Source organism: Dermacentor silvarum, chromosome 7 (assembly GCF_013339745.2).
Source record: "Dermacentor silvarum isolate Dsil-2018 chromosome 7, BIME_Dsil_1.4, whole genome shotgun sequence".
Lineage (NCBI taxonomy): Eukaryota > Metazoa > Arthropoda > Arachnida > Ixodida > Ixodidae > Dermacentor > Dermacentor silvarum.
Window position 1 is genome coordinate 117,338,208 of NC_051160.1, and position 24,968 is coordinate 117,363,175.

At 47.0% G+C, this 24,968-nt stretch overlaps 1 protein-coding gene across 1 annotated transcript in view; it reads right to left on the minus strand.

Annotated features, from left to right (window-relative positions):
• Nucleotides 1–2,398: 2,398 nt before the first annotated feature.
• LOC119459110 (uncharacterized) overlaps nt 2,399–24,968 on the minus strand; it is an 84,247-nt gene continuing 61,677 nt past the window's right edge. The window contains exons 10-12 of the mRNA XM_049671588.1: nt 15,817–15,946; nt 12,763–12,930; nt 2,399–2,575 (exon numbers count right to left, since the gene is read on the minus strand). Of these exons, the coding sequence (XP_049527545.1) occupies nt 2,399–2,575; nt 12,763–12,930; nt 15,817–15,946 (475 nt within the window). The remainder of the gene's footprint in view (nt 2,576–12,762; nt 12,931–15,816; nt 15,947–24,968) is intronic.

The window sequence follows — 24,968 nt, forward strand, 5'->3', positions numbered from 1 at the left end:
GGCAATCCAGCATGCTCAAACTATGCTTATCTGTGACCACTTGCTAATACAGATTGCCATGACCTCACCTCCATACCTAACGCTGCACTAACACTGTGCCGGCATTGTGCAAAGTCGACAAGAACCGGTATGCACAAAGTCGTGCAACGAAAAGACATTTCATAGTGGCACTGAGCAACAGCTGTAGGCACATGCAAAAATTACTCGATATAATGCCTGTCTTTTTATTGCGATAGCAATTATATGGACACTTCAACCGGATTTCTGCCGTCGGCGTAGCCGTCGCCGTCGTCGTCGCCGTTGCCGTGAGGTTCCGTATAGATAAAATCTTCGCCGCGCGCCGTATGCCCCAGAGGCAGCGTGCGGGGACGCGCGCTATCACGGAGAGCGAACGCACTCAATCTCCCACGCGCAAGCAAGGAAGCGGAAAGCCCGCGCCGGAGGGAGCAGGGGGGGGGGGCACTTCTCTGCCAACAACCGCGCTCGTCGCTCGTCCTCACAGTCTCTTATCTCTCCCACGCGCAAGCAAGGAAGCGGGAAGCCAGCGCCGGAAGAAGCGGGGGGGGGGGGGGGCGCACTTCCATGCTGCCAACAACCGCGCTCGTCGTTCGTTCGACCGCACCGTCTCTTATCTCCACACGGCTCTGACCTTTATGCGCCGTGCATTCGCCGCTCAGTTTCCGTTGAAGCGATAGACCGCACGTACCTTCGCCCGCTGCTGCGGCGTATATATGCGCTTGCTGCCAGCGTTTTGACAGTCGTTGTCTGCAGTCATTCGGTGTGATCTATTCATGTTTGTTTGTTCGCGCTCACACCACGCTTGTTCAATCAGTTAGTAATAGTCGGGCCACATTTTCCAACGCACGCTACACATGCAATGCTGCCCGGGTCGGCAGTGCAGCGCTACAGGTGTGTCCCTTCGCACGCGCTGCCACGGGAAGCGCTTCTCATCAACACCACCGTTTCACACGCGCCTTCTCGTGGTCATCGAGTCTCTCTTCATGTCGGTCTACTTGCGCCGCAGCACACCTGCTTACTTAATCAGCTCATGTTTACTACAATTCATATTGCTACCAAAGCCGCTGACCTTACTTCGTATGACATTGCTGTGTTGCTATCGCATTCATCGCTTCGCCCTTAGGGCGAAACTGTGACACTTTTTTTTCCAATGGATGCATTTTCTTCGTGTTTCAGTTCTCCACTAAAGATAATGAATCTGTATATAACGAGTAACGTCTGCTGTCGGGCTAGTCGGTACATGGCTAGGAATGGGTTTAGACGCAAAAAGTAGGACGCGGACAACAGAATAAATGACACGGACGGTGTGCCAGTCTGTGTCTTTTATTCTGTTGTCCGTGCCTTAATTTTTGCGCCTAAAAACATTTCTAGCCATGTATATAACGAACTGATGAGTATATATTGTTAAACATTGTTATAGGACATTTTGGGTAGGTCGAAATACCTGATATATAAGTTATTAAGGCGAACGTCTTATATGTCTCATAGTGAGGTATGCGCTTGAAGGCCGTTTGAAAACCGCGTCGTCGACACGAAATGACACTCTCAGGAAAAGAGGCGATAATGCACACAAAACAGCGATTAAGGGTGAAAGAATGATTAAGCAAGTGAACTGAAGTGATAATGGGTATACAGAGAGGTGAATGAGGTGAATTAAGAGTGAATTGACGGTGAAATAAAGGGGTTTGTTTGGGTGATTGGAGTCAAACGAAATGTAATGATGAGATAGAGTGAGCTAAGATAATGATGAGTAAATGAATGAATTAAGAGTGAATGAAGGTGAACCAAGCTGTGATAGGGGAATCAAGAATGAATGAAGGGGTTATGCAGTGGGGGAGTGGCTTGAAAAAATATATATGTGAGATTTGTGGGTCCTAGTGAGTGTTACTCAACAAAAAAAGTGCTGAGTCACAGCTCGAGTTTGGTGAACCATCGGAAGGACGACTTGCAAAAAAAAAAAAACATGACGAGTTGCCAAAATGACTGCAACTTGTGCTTTCAGAGTGATTATGACTAAGAAAAATAGAAGTGGTCGTCGGTGTCATAGAGTTAGCGGCGCTCGGGCTTTCGCCTTCAAGTTGTCTGAGCTGTAGCATAAGGGACCCCTAGTATTCCCGTTGTAGCCGGGTTTGACGGTGCACTTCACAGTTTCATAGTTTTAGAGCAGCGAATATACGCAGAGCTTGTAATATACGCCACATGGAGCTATTGAGCACTGTACTTGTATTTACTTGATACTGCTATAGCGGTTTGCGTTCTAGTGCGCAGAGCTCTATACTAACACTGTCGTAGGCGGGTCGTACCACCATTGGGTGCCGCGCCTAAACATACTGGCGGAATTTACTAAATATGTCCGAGAAACACGCCAGTAGCAAATATGTCAGTCCCACTGGATGCGCCTATGCTTGGCCATGGCGCTGCTGACGTGGGAGACAATCAAAGGCGTAGGGGTGCCGTCAGGAAGAGTGCAGTCTCCGAAGCCTAGGTAATCCATTTCGATGCGGTGCAGGGACCAGCCAAAGTTTGTCCGCTCGGCGCGCCCGAACACTTGGTTGATCTGCACCGCAAAAGGTTCAGTGTTGTGAGGGCTGACGTCCATTTTCAGACTACTAGTATATATACACAATTCCATCCATCGCGTGTACAACGTGGGGGCTGATAATACTTCTTGCAGTGGCTGCGCTGACACTAAGAACTAGGTCGGTATGTTTTGCCAGAAATTAGCTTTTTTTTGTTGAGGTTCAGTAATAAACGATCAAAATCTCAAGTCCTTAAAAAGCAAGACACCTTGTTATGCGGCTGCTAATAGGTTGTAAGACATGATTTTTCTTTTGGCGGTTTTCCTTACCAGGTACTTCATTTGTAGCCTGTCGTAGGCGCCTCACGCTTATAATCGTGCGTCCCGCCCTAGCATGTGCTGTTGGCGTGCAACAAAGCCCCAACTGGTCGATAGTTTCATCTGCTTCGCGCTGTCGCGCATAATCTTACAAATGGCGCATGACACTCAAAATACGCCACGCAAGGTATACATGAGGCAAATTTTCAATTATAAAATAAAAAAACAAAGTAAAGCATCTCTAGGCCAGGTGGCGCACCCACTTTGTTTTCTGTTATTGATAATTAGATGTCTAACCTACTTGATCGCGAGATGTATAGAATGGCACACTTTACGACCAAAATACTGATGTCGCTTCCACAGCGTACGAGACGGGGCATAGCACTACGCGTGAGTCGGGGTATAGACGTCTATCGCTTCACGTGTTTGAGCTCAACGAATCACTTTTATAGTGAGCAGGAATTTGCGGGGAACCCGGCGCAACAACTGTGATAGACAATTTTATGTTTATTTCATGGGGCAACGCCGCCTTGAACTTCTACGCGGATGATTTTCATCGTTTTGTGAGTTTTGACGTCAAAGAACGTGCTGAATATGCTTAAATGTCTGAAGGTGCCCGCCGTAAGTCCTGCACCACGACAACACGCCCCGAATATAAGCCGCAGTGTCATTTCATAATTCTGTTTCATTCTGTCATTTCGTAATTCTAATTCTATCAGAAAGCCGAAATTGGCACGCCACTCAAAGGCGCATGGCTTTTTGTATGTCAGCATGGACACAAATGACTTACCCATACGCACATCCACCAACCACATATGTTGTTTACAGTAAGCGCTCACGTGAAATACAGTGCTTTGGGAGTCGCGTTCTTCTTCTTTCTAGTGTTTTAAGTGCCAAAACCAGTTCTGATTATGAGGCACGCCGTAGTGGAGGGCTCCGGATTTATTTTGACCACCTGGGATTCTTTAACGTGCACTACAACGGAAGCACATGGGCGTTTTTTGCATTTCGCCTACAGCGAAATCCGGCCGCGCGCGGCCGGCATTCGATCTCGCGATCTCGTGCTCAGCAGCGCAACCCCTTAGCTGACTGAGCCACCCCGGCGGGTCGCAGTCGCGTTACTGCTGTATGTACACTGATGGCCCTGTGCTTAGACGAGAACGAATTTTTTACTCGGTCTGCGCATAGTAAGCTAAGAAAAGGCATCGCATTTAGTGGCTGGCTACGGCTTCCTATAAAAAACAAATGTTTTGCGTTTTCTACAGCTGTTACAGATAACACCATTGGTAATACTGCGTGTTTCCAGGAAGAAAAATGCCCGCATGCCTCAGTCATGCTTTTATACGGAACACATGTCATGGTACCGACAAAATAAATATAAACAAATTCGGCAGTTTTACATAACACGTGCGCAATCAGCGTAATTAGCCTCCCCAAGATCATCAACAACAATGACAACAACCAATTTACGCCCCGAGCAACACCCATAAGGACGGCCTGTTCTGTCCGTGCCCTCAACTCGGCGGAGGCAGAAGAGGCGGCCATTGCCCTCGCTTCAGCAGCCGGATTTACAACTATAATCAGCGACTCAAAGACCGCGATATGCAACTTTACACGTGGAATCGTGGCCCCAGCCACGCTACGAATACTGAATCCCCTACTCACCTCTAAACAACAAGATAGTGAAGAAGAACCCAACCCAATTGAATTGATATGGGTCCCGGCTCACGCAGGAAACCCGGGGAACGAGGCGGCGCACCAGTGTGCTCGAGGATTCGTCAGCCGAGCGGTGGGTTCCGTCTCTGACCCAGGGGACCTGGTCAGCGAGCCACTGACCACATACCATGATATCGCCCAATACTATCGCGTCGCAAGAGGGCAAAACCCCGACCTCTTCCCAAGCTCACCAAGGGACAAGAAGTGACCTGGCGCCGACTCCAAACGCACTTCTTTCCCAGCCCACAAATATACGCACACTTTTACCCTGACTTGACAGACCCACACTGCTCATTATGTGGGTCCATAGCCTCCTTAAATCATATTCTCTCGGACTGCAGAGAAGATACCCCCCCCCCCCCCCCAGATCTCCTGGCCGCTCCCTCGCCTGAAGCGTGATAAGCAACACTTATGAACCCGAACCTGGAGGTTCAACTTCGGGCCATCAAAACAGCCGAGGAGGTGGCTGTAAGGCATCACCTGGTAGCCATCCCTCACTACGCCAAATTAACAAAATAAAGTTGTTTCCTCCTCCTCCACGGTATGATCATTAGGCACGCCGTAGTTACGGACTCTCGATTAATATTTACAACATGGGGTTTTTTAACGTGCACTAAATGAATGGGAAGACGAGTGGTTTTGCATTTCACCTACAACAAAACGTGGCCGCATTGGCCGGGATTTGATGCCGCGCCGTCACACTTAGGAGCGAAACGCTGGCACTAACGCCATACAGCAGTCTTATTTGCGTACTGAGCGCAGGCCATTGATTGACTCATGTGTGTCCATCACGCTTCTTTCACTTTGCTTTTCGACTTCAGTTCACAGCCCTATCATCATTTTATTATTCAGGGGTATTGAGTTGCCTTTGCAAAACTTTGCTGTTTTATGGCTGTTATGGGTGTCTTCGTGTGTTTCATAATCAAGTAGCTGCTGCATGCCAAGTCAGTTATAGTGCGACATGTTTCTAAAAGCGCGCTGTCATGGCACGTTTTAGGAATTAATGCCAAGGCTACTCCGAAGCAAAACACATGAAACAAACAGCTAAAGTGTTCATAGTATTTAGCCACGACATGAGGCGTATTTAGATTTCTTGGCACAATTGTTATATGTACAAATTTCACCTGTCAGCAGGACAGCAGGTGAAAGCCCGAGTAAAAATGTATTACGGAAGTTGCACATTGTGAACCCCAACTTTTAGAGAGAAGACATTCTATATATATAAATGATTTAAAGCCAGCAAGAATGCGTCTGTGCACAGAAGGACTCGTTTGGGCTCAAGGCGCAAGAAGAAAGGGGGGGGGGGGTAAAACGAGCAAAATCTACAATTTGTGGAGTTGTGCACGTACTGTATCTGCGAACATCAATTTTCAGTGTGACATGCGATGCTATCGAAATGAAATAAAGCTCCCGACTGACATTGTCGGACACAGCACTTAGAAAGAAGGCGAAATGTAAAGAGTGGGCGCTTGGCAAGAGCCGCCGCTTCTACACAGACGATCACATTCATGAAAAGCTCATGATCCTGCACAATTCCGGAATACACGGCATACAATAAATCGCATCGCCCATTACATGTGCGCACAACGCATGCTCTTGCTAAGTTATCAATTCTTTTATTCGAAGTCGCCCCTGAAGGTCTGCGTAATGAAAAGGCCTCGTGTATAAATCTGCACTATCCAGCTTTAACTCGGCAGGCATGTGATGTCAAACTCTGGCGTGTATTTACATATTTTACAACGGTCTTGGGGATGTGCACGCCTTGTCAATCCCTCGACCTGCGGACATTGCTCCCACAGTCTGTCATGACGGCGAAGTGTTTCTCGAAAGCTCTTTTCTGTATCCTCTGCTTCAGATCTCGGTAACAGTCATATATTGCTAATCTCACAGTGGCAATGAGCCAGTAGTGTGAGTCCTGATGGTTAGGTTCACAGCACTACAAGAAGTGGTGGGCACAAACATACATACCTTCAATTCCAGAGTGGTGGTGTTGTCCCAAAGAACCGGTGCTTGGTATGAGAGGCCTTGCGGTTTCGCATATAGCACCATGTCTTTGTCGACGAAATCGACTATGTGCTGGGGTCCGCATGACTGGTGTCCATTCCGGAATTTGTGGAGCGCGTGGCGTGCGATAGGGCAAGAGTAATTAGAAAAAAAAGAACACTTATACACTCTACAAAGATGCTGCACTGCACTATGCCATGATTCACAAATATATTCTGGAGGGAACTGGTATGGGGCCTTCTTGTAACCGAAATAGTTGCAGGACCCGATAGGACCTTTATGAGGAATACAATGTTCAACATAAGTTCACGCATTCACCGCATTGTGCGTCTTGTGCGGAATTATTATGAAATATTTGTCGGATGTCGGCCTATTTGACATCGTTCTTTGGTTCCATGCAGACTTGGCGTTCCTTCTGCGACGTTCAGACGTAAAAAATAGATAAACTACGCTAATAACTCCGCTTCCATGCACTTTCTACCAGGACACGCTTGGGCCGTGGAATCGGGAATTGAGATTACGGTATGTAAAGCCTCCGAATAAAATCACGCGCCATTACACTGCTGTGAAGGTGGATAACCAGCGAAGCAGTTTAGCAAACGACATAGAGGTGATACAGAATTTAGATCAAAGGTTTGAGCACTTTCCTTTTTTCTTGAGCGGTGCTTCTCTGTCTCTTGAGTCATCCCGAAGAAATATACACGCACACACACTTTTAGTTTGATCGGCGGCGTACATTGGCGTGGAAGACTACAGTCACCTCGTGGAGCTGGAGGAAACTATAGGCACGCGCGACATGACCGCCACGCCGGGGGAGCGTAAGGAAACTAGGCACGCAAGAGCTTGGAACGACGACAAAGGGAGTGTGGTACGAGCGTCCTCATGGCCGACGTGGATCGCACAGCGGCAAATCTTTGAGACACCCTTATTATGTATCTTAGAGTTTACTGATTTTTAAAATAGTGTCATTGATAACTAACCTACTGAAAATTCATTTCTAAGTGATTAGACGTATAATCATTTGTACAGAATGAAGCGATTTTTCGTCAAATTCGGGAGCTGAGTTTTTGCACACGCAGATCTGTTGACGGACACCAAAAAATGCATAGAACCCTAGCCATATACAGCTTTGCTGTAATAAGCGGTAGTGGACCAAGCGTTCAATGCGCGCGAAAACTGGTCAGGAAATTCGTATTCAGTTTCTCATGGTCCAGACTGTGCGAGGCACTTAAGGTGGCGTATAACGAACCGAGGAACAGTCAGAAGCCGGCACGCTGCATGAAAGTGCGCAAATTCGACGCTGTATGTTTTCGAATGGCCCAGTGCGTCGGAGTGGAAGTAACCCTTTGGATTTAGCGTGACGCTGATGTGTATATAGCGCCAATACCAGGTACTGATTTAGCGGGACAGACACATAGCGGCTGTTGTGCAGTATTAGCAGGAAGTTGCAGTGCGCTAGGTGCCTAGGCCTACATTTACATAAAAGTTCATGCGCTCAAACGTTTCGTAACGTAATGTGTCAGCCAATGGTGACGTAGAACATAATATTAACACGTGTACATGTTTATCCTTCACCGGTGATCACTTTTCACCGGCTAACAAATATTAAACGTTATCACTGGCACAGGGTGTGCCTGCATGTATCGGACGTTTCTCGAATGTTATCGTTGCTTCTATCCATTGTCTGTTGTAACCGACGCTTATGTAATCTGATTGTATGACCGACGCGAATTGTCTAGCACTTTCTGGAAGACACGCGGGCACCAGGGATTAATCTGGAACCTTCCATGACTCATGTATAAAAGCCGACGCGTTTCGCCACTGATCAGATTTCGACGATCGCCGACGATACCGGGCGCTTCCTTTTATACAATACGCACACCTAAAATATGCAGATCCAATGCACATCTTGGAATCTCGTATGTGAAGTGACGATTTCGTGCAGCGGTTAATCAAACTTTACAAGTTTGCCTATTTTATTGCAACATTTTTTTTGTCTAGAGCTAGCTCGCGCACCAGTTCAACGCAATATCACACACGCGTCGAAACCCTGAAAGAGCTGGATGGCGTTGGCACGATACAAGTGTGCCTGTTATTGTGACATATTGGTTGTAGCGTTGGCCAGAAGTGCAGGGGGACCGACACCACCTCTTCGGATGCGTAATTTTTCTTTAGTATTAGATATTGGGCAGTACAACAGCGGCACTCAGGAAAGGCCTTGGTCAGGGAAATTCGGGAGGGTGTGCAAAAAAAGAAACATATTGGTCATATCAAGGTCTGTGTTGTTTTGCCAGATAGGTCACGTGGCTAGGTGTGCATTAGCAGCAAAGAAATATATTAAACGACAATATGGATAAATAACCAAAACATGATAATTGCATTTAGTTTTTATTACACTGGGTGCATATCTAATTGCGAAACTCAAGACGAGGAGTATTGAAGCGCTGCTTACCATGGTCTGCTTAGCAGAAATTCTAATGCCAGCAGCACTTTCGAGATATATGACCTTAGAGTGCACTATGAAATATAATTGCGTTTCATTAATTACCTGTAAAACATGCCTGTAAGGGTTCGGGGTGATTTTAATTGGAATTCCGAGCTATATATAAAAAATTATTTGGAATAAACAAAGCACATCAAATATCCTGGCCTTAGCACGTGACGGCGTCATGATAATGTTACAAAAAAGAAGATGAAGGCGTTCATCGTCGCAATGACCTTCTCTCATTAACATGGCGTTTCTGATAACAAATGAAGCGGACAGCCCTTAAAAGTTTAACTAAAAGATGAGTGAACCCATTGTATATTTCGTTGTCTTGCCGTGCGCCTTGCACTAAGTCGATGAAATGACGCAAGTGCAACAGCCTTATCCACTGCATGCTTGCTATATTGACATTGCAGATGAGAAGCGCAATGTACGAGAATACTATGCTCTCATTGCAGAAAAGTGAAGCGTACAGCGCAGCCAAGTATTCCTCATGTACTCTTGGACTACAGCAGCGAGTTATTCTGCACGACCGCGCTTTCGCGCGAAACTGCCGTTAGGTTTTGCTGCACGTATGGGAAGCTTTTGAAACGAAGCTTTCTTCATGAACCCTCGCGGACTTTCATGACTGTGGCTGGGTGCTGCAGTCTTACGGAATTCCACACATGCAGGACAGCGCTACCATCTTTGCTACCTTTGTAGGTGGTCAAGGACATCGACCTCGTTTTATACAGAATGATGCATTGATGAAACGACTGTCACATAAGTGCTTTCTGTGAAACAGATGTACATCATCATGAGCGCCATTTCATTAGTAAAGGAAACCTTTCTATGCATACTTCCATGGTGTTTGGCGTTTGGTGTATCTGTCTGGTCAGTGTTTCGCTAAGTAGCGTGAAGCTCTCTGCTCTACCTTCAGCATCAACTCGCTGTATTCGGCGCGCCGACACTGGATGCAGCGTAGTCGCAAATGGGGGCCATGCCGGAGACAGTATAATGCACGGTCACCTCGGTCACGTGGTGGGACTCTCCGCCTGTTGCCGTCCTCACTGGCAGACAGGTGATCGCTTAGGTGTAAAGCGCTGTATAGAATGCAATCATTACCTGGTATTTCTTTACACACTTCGTGAAACCTTCGTTTCTCAGAATCAAACATGTGAATGAATCTGCACGAGTTTCTTTTACAGCGAAGCTGTTAAGGGCTCAGTCTGCGATTGTCGTGTCCGCGTGTAGAAAAAAACTCATTGGCACGAGCATTTTATATTGTGAGAAGGTGCAGATGAAAAGGATAACGGGAAGCGGGGTGACGTAAGTCGCGCCGTCCAATACTCGCGTTGGAGGGGGAGAGCGTGAGGCGCGCCAACCATTGGCGGTGCACAAAAAAAGTAGGTCAAAGGAGGAGTGGGGTGTGAGAGGAGTTCGCGTTGGCGTCGGTTGTCTATACGGAACTTTGGGCAGGGACTCTAGTCTGGGAATGTCGTTGAAAAGCGTGAGGAACGCGCTAGGAACGCCGTCGCCCGCGAAAGCCGACGCGTCCCATTCCCCGAAGCGCACTATAGGAATGCCATCGCCCGTGGACGCCGAACCTGTTCTTTCAGAGCCGGGCATTGTATAACCATCGTCTAAGTGTTAAAAAATACCCCATTGTGCTACTCGGAGCCGGCATCGAGGCCTTGTTCCCGAGTAAGTAGCGAAGGGGTCAGTTTACCATTTTGTAGCCAAATCCAACATAGCCAATCCCCAATATAGCTAAACCCCAACATAGAAAATCCCACCAGAGCGCCAGCTTCGCTGGACTTCCTTCACAGAGTAGAAGGGCCCTGACTTTTTCTTTTATAGCGTTAGGTTTCCTTAGCTCGTTCATCAGTGTCGAGTCAGTTGCCTTCCACAACGCAGACTTGGCAAGCGCGCCAAGATCGTGATATGTTTCTGCGACTAGAAGGTTCTTCTATCATTGAGATATAATTAGTCATCTTCATTCCTCCTTTACACAAACAGCAATCCTTTGTAATAATCTTCCAGTCAGTGTCATCATTCGTGCTGATTCTGCGCATTTTAGGTCTGCCATTGAATCACTTGCCTGATAGCGTCATTCGTGAGTAGAATCCTAGCACTATTTTACAATATCTCTGACGACGTCTTGGTGTGTTTATCTAGCTGTCTGCCTGAAAGTTTGCGTCCTAAATGTAAATTCGTTGAACTTTAATTCATCCAAAATTTAGCTTCCTTGAACGTGAAGTTGCGGGCTGTTTACAACAGAAGTTAGTAATATTTGGCGATCTTCAAAATCAAATTATCCAAAAAGTAAAAATTCAGCATTATTTTGCTGCGTCTAGGAAATAGATAAATATGTCCTAAAGCTACAGAGCAAGTCGCAATGCAGCAAATGCGCTAGTTTCTTCTAAATATGGTCACAACTGAGACACAGTTCGCAAAAACCATGTATCTCATGTTGTTCTTGAACATTTATTTCTTAATCACATTATTCAATTTCTTTATATTATATATTGTTAAAATCTAGAAGAATTAGGATTTTTATGCTATGTACGACAACTTTATATTCTAAGTAAAAGAGCCGCCACGGTTGCTCCAAAAGTACTGAAAATGGGGGGGGGGGGGGGGGCTCATGCTGCCGGAGTAGGACCGCCACTTTAAGGACACCAAAGAGAGAAAAAATGTAGTTTTGTTAGTAAACACCCTTCTAAAAATCGGAAAATTCACTCTTATTACTGATCGGAAGCTTGGCAAGCCATAAAAGAGGCTCTAAATGAAGAGGGGCGTTCACGGAGGTTTGCGTCACCACACCAGTTCGCCATGACGTCATGGATATTGAGGGCATATGTTCGGGCCTAGTTAATCGGCAATGTGAACTACAAATGGCTCACGTTGTTTGGCCTGCTTCTGGGCCCCGTGTATTGAGGTAGTTTATCGCTGACAAGGACTACACTGTATTCTAAGAGAGTCAAAAGCTAGCGTCAGAAAGTATCAAGAACATGTGCCGAGCCACAAAATCCCGATACAAACATTTCGTTCTACACAATGAAGCTGATCGCAGACCTCATTTCCGTGCCGTCTGTTTATCAACTGCCGATTAAAAGCGTTGGTTTGGTCTCAGTGCCGCATCCGCGTGCTGTGACGTCACAGTACTTTGAATGCCATGATGTCACACTGACGTATACACGCACTGATGTTTAGGTGCGAAATTAAACAAATAACTGAAAGCACTGACCGTCGTTTCTACTTCGAATATCCATCATACTGCCGCGCACTAAGGAGCATTGTGAATTAGTACCTCATAATTCCAGTCTTGCTCATTGATTCTCTTTAGTGTCCCTTCAAACTGAACGCTTTAGAATGAGCATGAGTTCGATCCCCAATGGCGGTGGTAGCAAAGGTAGTGTTATTCTTAGCCGTATGGCGAGGTTTAAGCTGAGGGTTTGTATGTGCTCTGTCGATGGCAGTAATGATAATGGGTATGACCGAAAGGACACGGCAAAGCCATTTTCAAGCTTTTTACTACTGGCGAAATAAAAGAAAAAAAAAAAGAACCACGAGCAGCGGGGCTCGAGAGATGCGATAGTTGTACCGCTGTCACTTTTCCGCAGTTGGAGTCGACACGATAATTTTTTAACGGACATATTATTCCGGTTAAGGACGTCAGTGCACTCGCGTTAGCTTTGCTGAACAGCAGACCACCAGTCACCTTTTCAAACGGCTTGATGTCTCGCATCCAACAGGCATCACCGTAGTTCGCCGTTTTACTGCTGGCCTTGCCTCCCATCTGGAACTCGGACACGCCCACTTGGAGCGAGAAGAGCACGCTTACAGTCTCTGGTATGTCTGCGAGCTGCATCAACTCCAGCGTCGTCAGCTGCGTCATAGGAACACTGGTTTGTTCATTACAAGATGGATTAGGTGCACGAATTGTGTGCGGTAGGGGATATTCAAGGATAATGCACAATGAAATTGCGGGAATAAATCTTTTTATTGGCGTGTCTTATGGCGCGAATAAAACACAAGCCTTCCAGAGGCGTGCATTGGTGATATGAGCTTGACGTAGTAAAGTTCAATCACAATTTCCTGATCGCCTGACATCTAGGTGTAACCTGCACATTTGACCACGTCCACCAACGCTTCTTAAAGGGGCCCTCGAACACTCTTCAAGCCATCGTTCTATGGTCGTGGCATGTGTAGATTGGCGGTTGGAGAGTTAAGTACAACAAGAATGGCAGCGATCGGGGTATGTATGCCGAATCCATTAAATCGAAAAATGTCGAAATACTAGAAAGAAATGCACGCCCTGAAGTCAAATTTTGTGCGGTCCCCTGTATCCGCTTCTCTCAATAACTTACGTAACTCTTCACAACCAAGGGTAGGAACCCGAAGCGCTCAAGTAGCGGAACTTGACACTCCATGGTTGCCTACATGTTCTATGATGAGGGGTTTTGGTTACTCTGGTGTGTCGATGGCGCTTTTGCCATGGTAAAAGAAGGTACCTATCGGCACACTAGCAGAAGTCGTGTTCGCCACTACTGGTCTAGCAACGTGGGAATCTCCAACGTATCATTTCTTCAGTGCAGCACCGCAAACACCAAAAGAGGGTGAGGCAACAACGATGCATCGAGGTGAGAAGCCTGCACCACGCGAACAATGCAGCGCGGCTACACTGGTGTTCACGAGATTAGAAAAACGAGAAGCTTTAGTGCTCAGAGGCCAGAGGTATGGCGCCATACCAGAGGCGAAAGAGCAGCCAGTGACCCTACCGTTGTTTGTGGTTGTGGCGATTTTTTTCCGACTGTCTGGTCATTTAATATAAAGAGTACAGCAAACATAAATAAAATAAAAAGTTAAGCTATCACATTTTTGCTCCAGTCCAGTTGTTATCTGACCTTTGTTTTTTAGCAATCACGGAGGTGCGAGTTGGGACGTGGATGATGCTACTGGTAAGTGCCACTGGGCGATGATGTGGTCGGCACCGATGCAGTGATTTGTTCGCGTGATTAAAATATTAAATATTTCGATATCGGTGCTTTGACCTACGCTAAAGGCACTTTCAACCGTCAGTCTACGCAACCTGCAACGAAAATTCGGGGACTTCAAAAGTGCTCGAGGGCTCCTTTGAGGCACGGCTTCCCCTGCTCTGTTAGGTAACAGGTTGCTTGTGAAGTATGCCAGCCACGCAACAAAGCTCCCCTGCAGCTAGCTCATAGCCTTCTGCTTCATGACAACCCTCATTAACAATGCTGGACTCGATCTTAAAGGTCGCTCTCCGTGTCGCTCTCCGGCTACAATTGAATTGCCGTTGTTACAGACGTATTCAATCGTTATGACATCACGCAAGCATTGTATATTTGGCGATTAGTGTCAGCACACAAAATATGTAGGCTGAACGAGAAGCGTGCAATGTTTTCGTTTTTATGTCCATATATCAATTCAAAGTATACTCATACATTGTTCTGTGTGCCTTCTTGTGTTGTGTCCGCACATTTTTTCATGGGCGTAGTAATTTTCTAATGTAACTTGCCACAACCTCCGCTATTGGTATCCCCGGCTGCCTGTTCCACGACCTTATACTTCGTGAAAGTGTTGCTCGTCGGTTAATCATGAATCTATAAAAAGTAGTCCACGACCTTCTTCAATCCTATTACACCAACCGACAAGTTCATAACAGCGTAGCATCTACATACTCACGGCGTCCCTGAACGCCTCAAGCATCCCTTCAGAGATATGCTGGTTATACGTGTTTCTCAGGATTGCCGTGGCTTGGACACATCTTTGCATTTTGCGACTCTCACGTATAACGTTCGCGTCACAGCGAGTAGGCTGCTCGCTGTTTCGTTACGACACATAATTACCCGCGGCCATCTTGCTCGATCTCCATACAAAGTTATCCACCCTCTACGCTCTTGATGTTCATGTTCGTGCTGACACAACCCGTCAGATTACCCGAAATTCTTTATCGGCTTATCCAATTAATAACAAATGCCTTAATGACGACCGATAGCGGAAGGCGAACTTCCCTCCGGGATCCTTCGTCTTGCTCCGGCTCCTATAACGTTCCGCCGGTCCATGCGAAAAGCTCATATCGCGTTATGTCGGCCCCTGACACGCTATCGCTATGACGTCACGTATGGGGATCGCTTCACTGACACCTGTATGACCCTGTCCACTAGAACCATGAGTGACACCACGCATGTCTTACGCAATAAATTAGACGGCTCTCGACCAGAGCCAGGCTGCACCGGAGCGCTGCTTATTCCGCTGACGGCGTAATGTCACTGGCGGTTGTTCGCGCCAAGAGAGAGACACGGTGTCAGCGCTAGAGCGACGATGGCAAGGTTGTGACTGTTTTAGTGCGTTAACCTTCTTATAGTACTTTCAAGAGCTATGTTTCCGGGGGGCCACGCTTCTCGTCTCGGAGGCCACGCGCGGCCATCCCAGAAGTGCCACTATATGGCGCAGCGTGTTCAACAAGAAGCGCGATAGAGGAGCTCGGTTGCCTCATGACTCGTTGCTAAGCATTCACAACACACCTGCGCGCCATGGATTTCAGAGGCTTTGCACAGGGTTCGCGGTGGTGGCGCTAGATAGCACCGTTCTCGTTTCGACGCTCAAAAAATTAGGGAGAACTCACATCATGGTGAATGTCGATGGTAATGCGTCTAGCATTGAACCAACATAGCCACACACGAGACCTAACAGAATGAAGCGTAGCAAATAGACAAAATCAATGGGCTGCGGGGAGCAGTTCACTCACCATACTAGGCAGGGGCAATGGCACGCTGTTTTCGAATATGGCTGGTCCCGCGATGGTGCAATTGGGGAGGGACGGTGGCAACTTGTCGAGAATGTGAGTGTACAGTACGAGCATGTCGATCGGTTGCGTTCTGCACGTGAAGGCAGTGTACTAGTGTCATGAAAATAATCAATATCATCATTCCTGAAGAACCCTACCTCATGGCAAAAGAATCGTGTCAGTCATTCAGGCCCATCTGCCATTTCCCACAAGTGTGGGAATTCTTAAGTATTCTCTATTCAGGAGTAAAGTGATCCCAACATCAGCAGAAAAAAGCAGTTGCTCTAGTTGTCCACATTCATAGGCTGTCGCACAACTTCAAGAAGATTTCCCAGCGCTCAATTGTACAAGTAGTGGTTTGGGCACTAAACAAGCTACATGACTAGTCTACGCACGATGACTAACCCGAATGCCACTGCCAAACAACAGCACGAGCAAATAAGTACGTTAATTGCGCGGATTGCTTCATCGACCGCTTACCATTATCATGTGGTAGGTGTTATTTGGAGACTCCAGCCATTGATTTCTAGTTACATCTCCCTGAAGCTGACTCAGTGGGATACATTATTAAAAAAAAGAAGTTGTGGAAATATATTCTATTCTTTCTGCTATAACACTCTACAGCGGCAAAGCGAAAAAAAAATACATTCGTACGCACGCGCTCACGATCGACGAGAAAAGTTTTCCGTGCTATTAACTGCTATAAAAGCTTAGAAAATTACAAATAGTGAGATTCAGTTGAGCAGGGATTATCATCAGAAACGATTATTTTCCCTGGATTATATTTTTTTCCGATCACCGATTGTCATGAGTGGCTGAGACAGGCGATAACGTAGGCTTGGCGTCCTGCTGGTCCATATGACGGCCCAGAAAGAATGCCAAATAAAAATAAACGTTACATAATACGGCGTCTAGTGAAGATATACTAGAAGGAATGAAAGCGGACAAATCCCATATAGCCAATATAGGCCTAAAGAACAATCATGGTTTTCTTGTGTGACAACTTTTGGGCACGTTTCTTTTTTTCTTTGTAATTTGTGCAAAAACAGTGATACAGAAGTAGTTACCTTTCCTTTCGGTATGCGGTATTTCTGAAAATTGGCCTTTAGAACGCTGCGTCATTATATCTGGAGGATTAAAATGTGTTATGAAAAGTGCAGTATTTGTGCTGCTATGTTTATTCATTGGCGCGAAGCATTTTATATAAACTGAAAATTCGACCTCATGAATCAGAACTGTTTCTTCTGAAGCACTATACCTGGTTCCATGTACCAAACAAAGATGTGACCTCAGGATACAATGCAGTTAGATAGATGGCTACGAAATACACTGCGATAAATGGTTTGAATAATGGTAGTATCAATACAATGGCATTTGTAAAACATAAAATATCCTCAAAATTTCATAATTTTTTAAAACAGAGGTGCAATATGAGGCTTCCCGCGAGAATGCTCATTTCATATGACAACCCAGTACAGGATGGAGCTTACGCGGTGTAGCAGCTATTTAATACCTGCTGTGCGTGCAACGTTTTAGCTTTGACAACTGTACAGAAGGCGTCGCCGGGGGGTGTGCACCAGTAAAAAAAAAAAAAAAACGAGCTTTAGCAATATACCGAACGTGAGAAAAATAAAGTTCATTCGTGAAATATACTTTACGGTACACAAAGGCATACGCTTTTGTTCATGATTTAATTACGTATTACGCTAACACGCGTAGACACTTTTTCGAGGGAAGCATGGCAACACAAGTAGAACGAGGTGCCGGCCGCTTTGAAAATACCAAGTCATGGTCCTGGAATGCTTCGGCCTTTCGTTCTCAACTGATGTGTTTGCAGTAGATTTCTGTCATGGTGCTTTCAGAGCAACGTGTTGGTGACAACAGGACGCTGTTCTTTCCTTTCTAAATTTTTAGTTGGTGTAGGCTTAAAGGCGACCTACAACAAAGTTGAGGACCTCTTAAAACAGCCTCGATTAAGATAATGCATATACCCGGTGCTCCCGCGAAGACATTCAGCAATTTCTAAAAGTTACCTGTGGCAGATGTCACAACTCAAGTCGACGAGATGGCCTACTGGAAGAGGCCGACATTACTGGCAGAAAAATTGAAATGCGTAATCAACTAATTATCAAACTTCACTTCCTAAGCTTTTAACAAATTACCTTATGTCATATGCACTTTACTAATTCTAGGGGGGTGGGGGAGACTGCAAGGCATATGGACTTAAAAATAATTGTGCGCATGACACCATTTACGAGATATGCGCTGGCAAACTTGCGGTAAAAATGCAACGTCGTTTGGCTTACGTTCTTAAGAAAACGCTGTTTTATGCATTGAAGCACAAACGTAACTGGACCACCCATGTATTTTTTCACAAAGTTCGGAAATTAATGTCTCCAAACGGGTGCCATCCTGAGAATTTGTTCCAAGCGGACCGCCTTGCGAACTCCCCGACTAGAATTTGTAACATCCAATCACTCGGCTATGAGAGGTCTGTGTTTCAGTGCCCCACCGCCGGACAGCCACCGGTTTTTAAGTCGGGTACAAGAAGCCTCCTGGTGAGGCGTCAGGGCTTTCAGGGGTGCATTTTTCGGGAGAGGTTGGTATAGACCGCTATGCTTGCTGTGCAACAACCAATACGAAGAAACACGACACAAATCTCAAAAGATTCCTGCTGGTTCCATTCTCGCAATTTTGTACCAGGTGGGTGTCGTTCCGAGGAATGGACGTCCCCTAATAGTGGAACACCTGGCGGAAATGGAGCTTGCACCTATTTTACTGGTAGGTAAACGTCTACTTGGCCCGCTATCAAGATGTCGAAACTGCAGAAGTCGTCGAGCGCCAGGCCGGGGGACACCCATTAGAAAATCCGATGGGTTCAAGGCAGTAACGGTAATCGAACCCCGAATTCTAGGCGGATGCTCTAACTTTAGGCCACGGCTGCGGCAAAAATTAGGTCTGGCGATCCCTTTCCACCAACTGGCCATCAGGCGAGTGTCTTTCCAAGCACCTGGAACTCCCGTAGTTGTCGAGCACCGTGCCGAGAGCGCGTTTGCACCTATTTTACCCCTAGTTACTCGGCGGCAGCATTCGTTTGCAAACCACAGCAGTGCAGGATGCTCGACTATTTCCCCCAAACTGTGGCGGAACAAAGGACCGACACCTTCGCAAATCTCTATAGGGCCCTCTTACAAGATGAGAGTCCATACAAAGAAGCGAGCACATCTCTACCTATTTGAACAACCGGCGGGTTCCCGGTGGCACCGAGACTCGTTTTTTTATCGCTGCGGTGGTCAATTGAAAGAGCATCTGCTTAGTAGGTCTTGGATTTGAATGGCTGTGCTGCCGTAAACGGACCGGTTTTTACCGTGGGTAGAGATGACATACGACCCGGGGATTTTGTTGTTTACGAGGATTCTCATCTCTCTGCAGAGTCGCTAATCTCCCCAGGGGCACCTTGCTTTGATAAAACAGTCGAGCACCCGCCGCTACAGTGGGAGACAGACTAGTGCTGCAGCCAGCTACTTACCGGTAAAATAGGTACAAGCACGCTCCTGGCATGGTGCTTGGTAAATACAGGATCGAGTTCCAGACGCTTGGAAGGGAACCCACCTGATAGGCAGTTTTCGGAATGGAATCAGCAGTAGTACTTTTTTCGAGGCTCACGAAGGTGTCAATGGGATATTGAGGGTGTAGGGTTCTTTCCCGAGCGTATCACCCATTAAGCCGAGCGCCGGGCCGGAGTACGCCTTTGTGTAATTTGAACTAAGTCAACAGTGACATAGAGCCTCTAAACGAATGAAGAGTTTTCAATGCAGCAAGGCGATAGTGGCAAGTGACGATCTGCCGCATTACCTTGCGTCGCTCCAGCGTTTCGTCGCGGATCATGCCAGTTACTTCGAGGCAGTAAATTCAGCGGCATAGATGCACATATCGGGAGATGAATGGGCAATAAAAATAGCCACTTTATTCACTAAGTTCCCGCTGATTTATTACACAATAAAGGGTTTCTTTTGTTGAACATCATGGCTTTTGGTATTGTGTGCGATACGTTGCGCGATTCCATAACGAAGTATTTCGGAATTTAGGAAGTCCGGAGCACTTTGTTATAAAGCCGCCTGACTGTAGCTGTGCGTAAGATAATTTCTGGGGGGTCTGCACAGATTAGTGACTGGCACTTCGATGATAGTTCTAGTCTCTTCGCTCAAAATGTAGCTCTGTAATATGTAAGAGGCCGCCTGCGGCGCGAAAAAGAAGGAGAGCCCGTGAAGCACGGTGTTCGGAACGGCACGAGCTCTCGAGGCGCGTGAGCCGAGGAGTAATCGGGGCATGAACGGCGCTGTCGGTGGATTATCGACGTGGCTCCGGGCCAGGAAGGTCGCATCGCCAGCTACGCTCTGGCGACGGGAGACTTGGGGATCTGGCTGAGCCCATGACATTGGCCGTCCAAGGTGTGGCCCTCTACCTCGGCAAGTTCAAGCGAGGCTCCTGGACTGGCGGCAGCCTCTCACGGCAGGACCGGGCACCCCAGAGAGGATCCCCCTTCTGCGGCAGACCGGCACGTTCGATTCTCCACGGGACGCCACGTCGGCACTCATGAAGAAGTTGCGACGCATCCCGACGTCTATCCAGGTGGGCCTAAGCAACGCCGAGCGCCGTCACTGAAGACTTACCCACGAGCTCACCACCGCGAAAAGAGACGACGCGACGCCGACTACATCATCAACGAGAGCAACAACTGCTTGGGAAAGGAGCCGATAAGTCCGAACAGACGTGCAACGACGGGTGCAGCAAGGTGACTTTTTGTAGCGTTTCAGGTGCGCGTCTCAGCGATAAGACAGGGTTGCCTGACTTTGAAGGATAGACGATACATACATGCGTAGGCGCAAATTTGAACTTGTTTAGTGTACTGAGGTTTAAGTTGTTCTTGTATTTGTTCGATATGCTTTAGTATGCTTGATTTTTAGTTTGAGGTGCTTGGTTGTGAGTTTGCGTGTGATTAAAAATCTGTTTGCTGTGTCGCCATCCGTCTTCCTTCTCCATCTCTTTTACCACCCACGCGCCCCCGAGATCGGTGACAAAAAAACATCACATTTGGCGAGCCTGTGCCAGGATCCGTTCCCGGATTCTATTCAGCCCAGTCACTGATACTCGGGAGTTGCAGAAAGAAATTCTAGAGCTAAACATAAGACTAGCGGAGATGGGCGCGGGTTCTCGCGACGGCACGAGTTCACCCGGATCGGCGTCATCTGACTCAGCTTCTTCCAGACCAAAACGGATTTGCCCTAGAAAATTAATGGCACCTTTTGATGAGAGAAGGGATGAGTTGGATGCGTATTTGCATCGGTTTGAGAGAATAGCGGTCGGGCAAGGCTGGGAGAAGAGCGAGTGGGCTAACGCCTTAAGCCTATGTTTAGTGGGTGAAGCGTTGAGTGTATATGGGCGTATGTCAGCAGAAGAATCGCTAGACTACGACAAGGTGAAGAAGACTTTATTACAGAGATTTAGGTTGACGGCAGAAGGGTTTCGGGAGAAGTTTCAGTCGTGTAAGCCTGAAGACTCTGAGACAGGCAAACAGTTCGCATGTTGACTGACTAATTACTTTGAGAGGTGGATAGAGTTGTCGGAGACTGACAAAACATATGAAGCAGTTCGTGACAAAGTCATAGGTGAACAATTTCTGGCCAGGTGTAGTAACAGCTTGGAAATATTCCTCAAAGAAAGAAAGTTACAAACGGTAAAGCGATGGCCGAACAAGCAGAACAGTTCGTAGAGGCACAAAGATTGAAGAATTTAGGCAAGAGTGACAAAGATACGCACGCAGCAGCGTTAGAAGAGGTGAGGAATCAAGGACAAATGAACAGACCAAGGGGACCGCAGAGGTGTTTCCGATGTAATCGGTTGGGCCATGTAGCGATGAACTGTCGAGTGAGAGATAATCGTCACGAAGCACCGGTAGTTTGTCAGTTGTGCCAAAAGAAAAGTCACAGAGCAGACGAATGCAGGACTAGTTCAATGGATAAGAGTGCATGCATTATGAGCGCAAAAGAGGAAGGAAAGAGAGAGCAGAACATGCCTGTAGTGGAAGGCGAGGTAGAAGGGCACAAGGTTGCAGTGTTGAGAGACACAGGAGCAAATACAATTTTAGTGAGGAAAAGTTTAGTGCCACATGAAAGCATGACAGGATACTTTAAACCAGTAATATTGGTAGACAAGTCCGTCAAGTATCTGCCATAGGCACAGATACAAATATCGACACCCTTCTATACAGGACTAGTCACAACTAGATGTGTAGACGATCCCCTCTATGATTAGAGTGTGGGAAATGTACCGGGAGTGAGGAAGGCAGATGACCCCGACCTCAGTTGGAAGAGGACCGAGAAGGACGTGGTAGAGAAGGAACGCTCAGAAGCACAAAAGGAGGAGATGCAAGACACGGACGTAGCAGCTGCAGTACGAACACGAGCAAGTAGTAAAGGTACCAAACCTTTGCCAGCATTGCAGGTTACGGCCGTGAAGGGGTTAAATATAACTGTAGCAGAATTTAGAGAAATGCAGAACAAGGATGAGTCGATAAGAAAGTGTGAACAGAAGATAGGGGAACGGACGCAAAGGAAAAGGAGTCGGGCAATAGTAGAGTTTATAAGAAGAATGACTTATTGTACCGGAAATGTATATTCAGTTCAGGTAAGGAAGTATCACAGTTGATGGTCCCGAAGGAACTGAGGAATAAAGTACTGAAGTTAGGGCATGATAGTGGAATGGCAGGTCACCAGGGAATAAAAGACACATTAGGAAAAATAACAGAGGAGTTCTTTTGGATGGGAGTGCAGAGTGACGTGAGACGATATGTAAAATCATGTGACGTATGCCAAAAGACGATGGCTAAGGTGAAAAACGAGGAGAAGACTGGTGTTTGTGTAGTGATTGCCGATGACAAGGACATAGGGTTGACGATAGAGCCAACCAAGTGTGAGATAGGCTAGAAGACTAGGGAATTTGTGGGGCACAAATTGGGAATGGGACGAGTCGAGCCCAAGGAGGATACACTAGATAAGAAACAAACAGTGGGCAGGCCCCAGGCAGAGAAAGAAGGTAGAGGAAGGATTTTCAGATCTACCCGAGCGAACAGAAGTTGGGCGGAGCGAGATGCAGTGTTTAACAGAGGAGCCCGAGTATATAAAGCTAAGCCGACGTATAACAGATATAATGAGAGGCTACAGCCAGTTCAGGAGCCTCGCTCGAACTTGCCGAGGTCGACGGCCACACCTTGGACGGCCAACGTCACGGACTCAGCCAGACCCCCAAGTCTCCCGTCGCCAGAGCGTAGCTGGCGATGCGACCTTCCTGGCCCGGAGCCACGTCGATAATGCTCGCTCAGCCTTGCTTCTGCCTCGACCATACCTCGGGTCACGCGCCTCGCGCGCTCGCGCCGTTCGGAACGCTCCATTTACTTCGTCCTTTTCTTCTTTCCTTTTGCCGCAGGGATCTTACTCATGACAATGGCCCACTCTTCAAGAGTTTTTTTGCCAAAAAAACTGCTTTCTCTTGGCCTTATCTTGGTGCGGACTTGGCTCTTTTTCAGTGACTTGCGTAGTTCTCTGTGCGTCGTCGTCGCTTGATACTCATGACCACACTTCACTGCACTGTCTCGCACATTTCACATTTGTTCTGTTCACACAATACACTGTACTCAATTGTTCTTAATACTTATTGTCTCAAACACTCTATATGAATAAACTTGCTATCTATACACATTCGTAAAACCTGACAACTCAACTATCCGAGGGCATTCCTAAATAATATTCCTTTCGTAGCCTACCAGTTGCACTGCTCTATTTTTTCCTCCTTTTACAGAGCTCCCATGCTTCCCTACGTCCAACCTGTTTCCTTCTTATTCCTACAATGGCACATTTCTCGTGCAGCTTAGGATGTCTCTGCCTTAACCCGGCTTCATTTTTTTTCTTGACGCCCGCATCTTCTCATGCACCCGCGTTTTAATACGCTGTCGTGCTTTCCATCTCCTACGAATCCTCTTGCCCTTACGCGTTGCACCTCTTAGGCAACTAGGGAATCTATCATCTTTTTTATTTCTCTCTACGGTTGGCTGACTTATCGATTCTGATGTTTGGCTATCCTTGGAATCATTTTCCATTACCAACCCACTATCGTTCTGAAGTGCAGCTACTTCTTTCTCTGCTCCGCTCTGCTCCTTCTTTACCCAAACCTCGGTCTGTATGTCAGCTACCCTGTTATCCTGTTTGCTCTTGCTCAAGCGCTCAGTGGTGAGCTTCTCCTCTACGCCGTCACGGGCGCTATCCACTCTGCCGACTTCTGGCATCTCTCTCGTGTCATGCAGCTCCACTACGCTATTGGGCCTGCTCTCAATCATTGACTCAGCCTCACGCTCTTTCATTTCCGATGCCTGAGCTCTTTCTTGCAGCATCTTGGTCTCTTTCTCTAGGAACAGTTTTCTCTCTTCGTAGGCTTTCTTAACTGCAGCAAGTTCTGCTAATCTAGCGGCCTCGACGCGCTTCCTTTCCTCCTCGATTAATTTGAGGCCCTGCTCCTTGCTGAGCTTCTGCTTGCGAATAGTAGCCAATATCGCCTCCCAATCCATCTCTGCAACTCCCGAGTATCAGTGACTGGGCTGAATAGAATCCGGGAACGGATCCTGGCACAGGCTCGCCAATTGTGATGTTTTTTTTTGTCACCGATCTCGGGGGCGCGTGGGTGGTAAAAGAGATGGAGAAGGAAGACGGATGGCGACACAACAAACAGATTTTTAATCACACGCAAACTCACAACCAAAAACCTCAAACTAAAAATCAAGCATACTAAAGCATATCGAACAAATACAAGAACAGCTTAAAGCTCAGTACACTAAACAAGTTCAAATTTGCGCCTACGCATGTATGTATCGTCTATCCTTCAAAGTCAGGCAACCCTGTCTTATCGCTGAGACGCACGCCTGAAACGCTACAAAGAGTCACCTTGCTGCACCCGTCGTTGCACGTCTGTTCGGACTTGTCGGCTCCTTTCCCAAGCAGTTGTCGCTCTCGTTGATGATGTAGTCGGCGTCGCGTCGTCTCTTTTCTCGGTGGTGAGCTCGT